We start from the raw sequence: 8,195 nt of genomic DNA, 5'->3' as shown, positions 1-8,195 counted from the left end.
GTACGTATTTTTTGTTTCTTTTTTTTTATTTTTTTTTGTTATTAGTAATTTAGACTGGCTATTGAAGAGTAGGTACTCAAAGATATTCTGTACTCACGAATATTATTATTATTATGTCTAATTTCGTATTCTCTTTTAATTATCCTATATGTGTTTTATTTTTACTTCTTTTTTGTACACCCAAGTGCATGCATTAATTCTTGGTGAAAACTTGATTGGCTTCTGTACTACCTTAAGTATGTTATATTGATATGTGTGTTATTTTAAGCTGTATGTTTTCCTTAAATAAATAAAGTGCCCTAACACCTGCACTATTAAAGACCTTTACGAAGCCACTGACAATGCCGTAAGCGTAGCCAATTATTGGTCGGCAAAAATTTAGTATCGATCGCCATCGACTCGCAAAGAAGAAGACATAAATAAAAAAAAGTAAAGTTAAAAAGTACGTACCTACTTACACTTATGTTGTACTCGTAAATAAATTGTGCGAAATTGCTCCTTATCAAGTTCCATGGAACTTTATCGCTTGGTATTGAATTTAATTAAGTAATACAGATCTAAAACTCGTTCTTTATTAATTTATATTTAGGTAAGTTAAAAAGGTTTCAGTTTACACCGGTATTCTTCTATCGTGTGGATTGTGAGATAGATTACCAACCCCATCAACCCTGGTGTCAGGGTTATTACATAGCCGCCATAGGCCCCTGACATGACTCATGTAACGACCACGTAATGACTTCAGTAAGTAATAACCGGGACCAACAGCTTAACGTCCGTTCCGAAGCACGGATCATCTTACTTTCGGACAATCAGGTGATCAGCCTGTAATGTCCTAACCAAACTAGGGATCACAAAGTGATTTTCACGTTAAGCCATTGGTCCCGGGGAGTAACAATGGTAACCCGAGACCTTGACGCATCTAGCGTGTCGGACAGGTAAGTGTAAGGCTGCGTTTCCATTGACGCGGAGCTGTGCGTAGATGAGCGGGGATGTGCAGGAATCGACCAATCACCGTGAGGGAGAGAGTGACAGAGCGTCTTCATTTTTCGCTCTCTCTTCTTCTCCGCCCATCTCCGCGTCAGTGGAAACCCGGCCAAATAAGTTCCATTTCTTCCACTTTTCCGCATTTTGGGGTCCCTCTCACCAAGATCACAAGGTATGAAGAAAGTAGGTATGCACAAGTCACGCCATCTGGACATAAATTAAACTTAGCACGTGTAATAAGTAACGCGTATTGTAGTTACTATTAGCTTTAGCCAAATACCGAATGCCATCTAAAGTTAATATAAGTCATTGTTCTTATAATAAAAACTATCAGTTTATCGCGTGCATTCGAATTGGAAGTGCTGGTTTTGGATACTTGAAAAATGTAAGTATTTTAAAAATTATTTTATTATGTTTAATTGGCTCTAAAGGTTTTAATTATTTTATCATTCTTCTTAACGTGCAGGTTATGAGGTGGATTACCAACCTCATCAACTCTGGAGTCAGGGTTATTATTGAGCCACCAAAAAGGCCCTGGCGTGACTTATAAGTATAACGATTATTTAGATACTTACATCAGTAAGGAGTAGTGTCGCGAGCTCTAGTTGGGCAGCGATTGGCTGCTCTCTGGCCTGTCATGGAATGACATTTTTGTTTTTATTTTTTGATACGTTTTTTGTTTTCTTGTTGACTTTCTGCGGTGTTCCCTTACTGTTATATTTTATTTTAAATAAAATGAATAAATAAAAAAATATATATTTTCAGATAATTACAAATCCATATATTGTTGGTAAAATATGCTTAAGAATACTATGTTAGTACAACTAAACAATAAAAGATAAGCCCCCCCCAAACTCGATTCACTTCCACGTGCGTAGTGTAGTTTTGTGAACCCACCGAGAACAGGCGAGTTGAACCTCTCCACTATCATCCTCAGAACTTTGTTGGTACTCCCCCGCAGTCGCCATATTACAGATGCAGACTTCTTGCGCATTATATTTTGGCTTTTTTTATTACCTATTATCACGAGCCGCCGAGCAATAAGTCCGTTACAAGTAGCCTGCCTAATTAACGCGCTTTCCGAAGCACGGATCGTCTTGTTTTCGGACAATTCAAAAATATCTTTATTCAGTAGGTAACATACAGTTACACTTTGAATCGACATTTTTAACATAAGGAACGTCTCATCAATTAAGTGATCAGCCTGTAATATCCAAAGTATACTAGGGATCACAAAGTGATTTATGTGATTTGTCCCCGCCGGGATTCGTACCCGGGGCCTCAGGATCGTGAGCCCAACGTTCAACCGCCGAACCATAGAGTCCGTTTTATCATTACATAGGTATTGCGAGGTCATTATGTATGTCTGTGTATTTATTTTTTCTTTATTATCAAAATCAAAAATTATTTATTCGTACAACATAAGATCCATAGAGTTAGGAACAAAAACTTACATAAGCACTAAGTTTACAAAATAAATTGGACGATAGAATAGAATAGAATAAAATAACTTTATTCCCAAAAACAGTGAAGGTTGCAAAAGCATTTACATAAACTAAGATTAACAATTTGTGACTAGTAGCTAACACTGCCCAGGGAAATGGGACTGACTCAGCATATTGTTGCTAAGAGTATGGTACGAGTGCCCACTCTCACCAACACTGATATTCTGCCAGTACCCAAATTACGCTTATCAATTGGTAATAAATAAATTGAACGTGCCAACAAAAAACCGTGCCGTAAATTGTTTCAAATCGAAAAAATATATAAATAAGTAAAGTTAACAAAGTATAACATGAAAATCAGTAGTATGCGATATTCAGATTTCAATCCGCCCGCCATCCCAATCATGTTTTTATACTTATACTAGCTTTTGCCCGCGACTTCGTCCGCGTGGCGTGTTATAAAAGAGAAATCTTTGTGTGTGTGTGGGAGTGCATGTCAAATTTCAAGCATCTAACTTATGCAGTTTAGATTTTTTCATACAAATGTTTCTTCCCGCTAACTCCCGATTCCGTGGAAATTTTGCAATATCCAGTTGCAACTAAGCTTTAAGTTAACTAAGGTACCTGCATGCCAAATTTCAAGCGTCTAACTTAAGCGGTTTAGATTTTGCATACAAAAGGATTTTCCCGCTAATTCCCGTTCCTATGGGAATTCCGGGAATTCCTTTCTTAGTGCACCTCTACGGTATCTACGCTACGTTCCTTCCAAATTTCAAGTGCCTACGTTTAGTCGTTTAGACTATGCGTTGATATGTCAGTCAGTCAGTTTCTCCTTTTATATATTTAGATACTTTACTTCTTATAGTCACGTATATTGTGTAAATAACGCATTAAGTAAATAAAATGAAATACAAAGAAAAATACAGGTGGAAACACAAATAGAAATAACTTAAACACGTTCATCTGTTCAAATTGAAGAGAACCGGCTTGCGTGCATGAAACGATTAATGATCGTGAATGAGCAGGAGAAGCATGCCAGGGTCGAGGCAAATGGAATTCCTTTAGTCTCTGCTTACCCCGCTGGGAAATGTATGCCAAGCTGCTCTTCCCGGGCATGTCGTAAAATCCGACAAACAGATTGTATCCTTTCAATCAATCAATAATACTTTATTGCACAACGACATTTACAAAGGACATAAACATACGAATAAAAACATAAGCACAATACGCGGCCTTATTACTAAACAGCAATTTCTGCCAGGCAACCTTAGGACCTAACCTTTCCAACGTGAAAATTTGAACTTTTCTTTGTGAACTTTTTTCCTTTCTAACGTGTCGGAAAATTAAATTGAGAATTGGGTGTACAGTCATCAGCAATATAATGTACCCACTTTAGGACTCTGTCGCACTAACATATTTGACATTTAGTGAGACTTACAGTTCAATTTGTCAAAAAAGTTAATGTGACATGGTACCAAAGTGTATACATACATATTAATGCTCGTGACCGTACAAAACCCGGGTGAGAGTTCTCAGCTCTCCTCATTTGTCCGGTCAAGTAGTGACAACTTATAGTTAACGAAATAAAGTTTGGCTTATGTATAATGGGGGTAGGCAGAGATGTATAGTATATTATATACATTATTATAACGCCGCAGTTACGTTTAAGTCCCAATGCAATTAAGCCATTATTTTTTCCATCATGTTTGAAAGGTCATCAACTGACTGTCGGTTTTTACGACATATAGGTTTTTTTTTTGTTCGATACCAGTCCAACGACGACATTACAAAGTTAAACGTCGGGTTTGGAAAATAAGGTCGGTGGTTCAGTTTATACCACTGGTTGAAAAAAATTCAAAAATATTTATTTTTCAAAATTGGCATACTTAGTCAGCGCTTTTTGAACGCCAAAAATTAAATTACATATTATGTTACTAGCTGTAAAACTACTACCGCATAGGAATCTGTAACGCTGAGGGAAAGACGTGGTCAAAAAACCTCCCAGCACAGGGCCCTAGTCCTACTGTTTCATGTTATCCTTTCTTTTTTTTTCACTGTCAAACATCCTGCCCTATGCATGATACTCCAGCCTCTTTTAGGCCTAATGTTTTCGACTACCACCACACCCCGGACACTTCATACAAAACACCTCGTTTTACACAAGACACTACACATTGACGTTATCGTACACGCGCAACTGTGTGTGTGACGTCTGACGCCCATAATGATTGAACTTACATAAGACCGAGCGGGGGTGAGGTAAACCTAGCTCAGATACTGACGGGGAGCTGAGGGTTGCCGTTCTATACGTAGTTTATTCCCAATTCTAAGCATAGAATATGGTAGCAACCAGTTTACTTTTAATAATAGAATCTTTTACCCAAAATTCCAGCCAATATCACCAATATGCGTTGGCAACCTGCTGATCTGGCGCAAGCGTGTCCTTTGGACACTAATATCAGCGCTTGCTCATCATTAGGCTTCTTATTCTTAAACATCGTCGCCAATTTATATGGAGGATCTAAAGACATCAGGATTCAGAAGGAGATTGGTGATGATGAAAGGAAAGTAAATGAAGACATAGATGGATATGATAGAAAAGTGAATGAAGAATGTGATGAAGAATATGACTTCGTGGTCGTTGGGGCGGGTTCTGCTGGGTGTGTCGTGGCTAGTAGATTGTCTGAGGTCAAGCAATGGAAGGTGAGTGGTAACACGATTGTTAATAAAGGGGAGTCAAAAAGGCCACATACAAACAATTCATCTCAAAAGGAATATTGCAATTTCACATTGTGGACAACGCGAACAATGTGAAAGGGCAATATTTTGTAGATGAACTGGTTCAATGTAGCCTGTTTAATCCCCCTGATACTTTGTTCAAAATCAAAAATCTTTAGAACTAATACGGCTTACGTTAGATGTTGATGAGTTGAATATCCAAATGTCGACATCAAGATTCATTGTGAAGTAACAATCTTGAAATTTTAACGTATGAATGCATTTACCAAATAGCCTGTTCCTCAGACTACACCTCTACTACCCATCATGTAAGATTATTACTGAGTTGTAGTCAATCCAACAAAGAACAGTCTTAACAAAGTGATTTGGACAAATCCCCTACTGCCCTCTGCTATTCCTCCGTTCTAATCACTAGACCATGAATGCTGACCTAAGCTGTCTTGAAAACATCATCCTTCTATTTCCAGGTGCTACTCCTAGAAGCAGGCCCGGAGCAGCCGGATGTGACGCTAGTACCAGCTCTGAGCGAGACACTGCCAGGGTCCAGCATCGACTGGGGTTACCAAACACAACCGGACCCCTACTCGTGTCTGTCCAGGAAAGATGGCAAATGTTCTTGGGCCAGGTAAAGACATTCTTCTTTGATATGAAGTCACGGGGCGGGAAGTGACGATTGAGCAGCCAGGTTTGCTGGGGTTGGTCATCTACCTCACAATCCAAGCGATATATGAAGAAGCAGCCCATCGCCCATTAATACAATCTCCGTCTGTTTTAACGACATGCCCGACAACATAAGCAGTTTAACGCGTTCTATGTTTTTTTTTTCTCTACATATCTTCGAGTCACTTGCGAATTTCCTCTTCTGTATAGTTTCGACTTAATTATTGATTTGATATTTTGATTAATTTCTTCTTCTTTCATCATCATTTCTTCTTATTCTAGAGGTAAAGTGATGGGTGGAACTAGCAGCATCAACTCTATGGTGTGTGTGCGAGGACACCCACTTGACTACGACGAGTGGGCTGCTGCAGGCAATGTTGGTTGGAGTTACAAAGATGTAAGGTTAATTTTAAAGAGTAGGGTTACGTTAAGAATAGACACTCTTCGCCCCTAGTCTACTTCAACTCCAATGAGGCTCACTTTAGTGTAAATGGCTGTGACTTTTCTAAGCTCCGGCCTAGTAGCTCCATTGTGGAAAATCTGCAATAAACTAAGTAACCAAAAATAAGTAACTTTTGTAAGTCTATGACAACATCTATACAAGCTTGCTTCACTTGCTTTTTAAATAATTATCCACTCACTTCACAGGTCCTGCCGTTCTTCAGGAAAGCCGAAAGAAATCTCGACAAAGAAGCTTTCAACCTGAAGTACCACGGTGTTCACGGGCCACAAAGCGTATCACGATTTCCTCTAATCGATAGACCTTCCAGAACCCTATTTGAAGGTCTCAAACAGCTGGGTTTGCGTGACACTGACGTCACTGCTGGCGATTTCCAAAATGCCGCTTTCCTAACGCAAGCATTTGGCGAAAAAGGAGAGAGAGTATCAACAAATACTGCCTACATACAACCAATCAGATATAAGCGTAAAAATTTAACAGTAAAACCTAATTCAGAAGCTGTAAGGATCCTTATTGACGACAATAAAAGAGCTTACGGTGTAGAATATGTAAAAAATGGTAAACAATTCACAGCTACTGCGAGGAAAGAAATTATTGTAAGTAGTGGAACAATCAACTCTCCGAAATTGCTCATGCTGTCAGGAATAGGTCCGCGAAACCATCTAAAAGAACTCAATATTCCTGTTAAACAAGATTTGCCTGTTGGAGAAAACCTGCACAACCATGTTACGTTTACTGGAATGATCATCGCATTTGACAGGAATACTTCAACCTTAGTAGACCATGAAGAGATGTTGGAGCAAACGAAGGAGTACAAAGATATGAAAGTCAAAAGAGGTCCCATGTCATCGACTGGCATTTACAATACCATGGGATTTTTGAAATCAGACGAAAGTCTTCAAGCCCCGGATATACAATTCCAAAGTTACCAAATATTTTTACATGAGTTATTAGAAGACCCTGTAACTTTTGAACGGCTAAAAATATTCCCGAACAGTTTTTACAATGCAATCATAATCAGACCACAAAACTTGATACCGAATAGTCGTGGTAAAGTATTGCTTAACGCTACAAATCCTGACGGTCCCCCGCTACTGTATGCCGGATATTTAGTTGACCCAGATGACCTAATACCGATCAAAAAAGGGGTACAGTTTATTAAGAACTTGGAATACACTGAGCCATTCCAATCAGGGCGAGCTAAATTCATTAAATATATCTACCCCGCATGCAGACACACTGAATGGGGCTCAGATGAATATACAGAATGTATGTCAAGACATTACACTTTCGCTTTGGGCCATCAAGTTGGGACTTGCAAAATGGGCGCAGATTGGGACCCTACAGCTGTGGTCGACCCAAGATTAAGAGTCTATGGAGTAGCAGGGTTGAGAGTCATTGACAATTCCATAATGCCAAAAATTACCAGAGGGAATACTAATGGACCAGCAATAATGATTGGAGAGAAAGGTGCTTCTATGGTGATAGAAGATTGGTTACATAATTACGTTGCTGGTGAAAAAACAATGTAAATAAGATTAAATGTGACACATTTTTTTAACGCTTACAATAAATAAATGTGGAGTATAGATCTACCAAATTATAATGTAATAATTTCCTATTCATACCCTAATTCATTAGGAAATATGTAGTCGTTTTTCTTTCTCACTAAAAAAATATCTTGTTTCACTTTAAACAGTTGGTAATGAAATTATAAACTACGTACGGGTCAAATCGAAAACCTTAATTTGTGTAGTCAGTTAAAAAGAGCGAAATACTTTGCCGATAACAAGTTTTAAAATAGGCTAAAGAACAGAACAGTAGGTTCAAAATCGTCTGAAATACTGTTCTCTCCCCTTGTTATGACAGATACTTATTATGGATGATTTACGAATGACTATCTAAAG

At 38.4% G+C, this 8,195-nt stretch overlaps 1 protein-coding gene across 1 annotated transcript; it reads left to right on the top strand.

Annotated features, from left to right (window-relative positions):
* The first annotated feature begins 1,332 nt into the window (after nucleotides 1–1,332).
* LOC126377529 (glucose dehydrogenase [FAD, quinone]-like) lies at nucleotides 1,333–7,839 on the top strand. Its single transcript, XM_050025315.1, has 5 exons — nucleotides 1,333–1,369; nucleotides 4,822–5,132; nucleotides 5,636–5,793; nucleotides 6,111–6,225; nucleotides 6,477–7,839. Exons 2-5 carry the CDS (start codon nucleotides 4,836–4,838, stop codon nucleotides 7,818–7,820), a joined length of 1,914 nt encoding a protein of 637 aa, XP_049881272.1. The 5' UTR covers nucleotides 1,333–1,369; nucleotides 4,822–4,835; the 3' UTR covers nucleotides 7,821–7,839.
* The last annotated feature ends 356 nt before the right edge of the window (nucleotides 7,840–8,195 follow it).

This window comes from Pectinophora gossypiella, chromosome 23 (genome assembly GCF_024362695.1).
Source record: "Pectinophora gossypiella chromosome 23, ilPecGoss1.1, whole genome shotgun sequence".
In the NCBI taxonomy this organism is placed as follows: domain Eukaryota; kingdom Metazoa; phylum Arthropoda; class Insecta; order Lepidoptera; family Gelechiidae; genus Pectinophora; species Pectinophora gossypiella.
The sequence above is the reverse complement of the archived record's forward strand: the minus strand, read 5'-3'. Positions and strand labels throughout refer to the sequence as shown.

Bases quoted from the DNA above. Each gene is read 5' to 3' on its own strand.
- LOC126377529 (XM_050025315.1), top strand. From the start codon at position 4,836: ATGCGTTGGCAACCTGCTGATCTGGCGCAAGCGTGTCCTTTGGACACT. The intron at 5,133-5,635 runs GTGAGTGGTAAC...TTCTATTTCCAG, and splicing joins CTGAGGTCAAGCAATGGAAG to GTGCTACTCCTAGAAGCAGG. The intron at 6,226-6,476 runs GTAAGGTTAATT...CTCACTTCACAG, and splicing joins TTGGTTGGAGTTACAAAGAT to GTCCTGCCGTTCTTCAGGAA.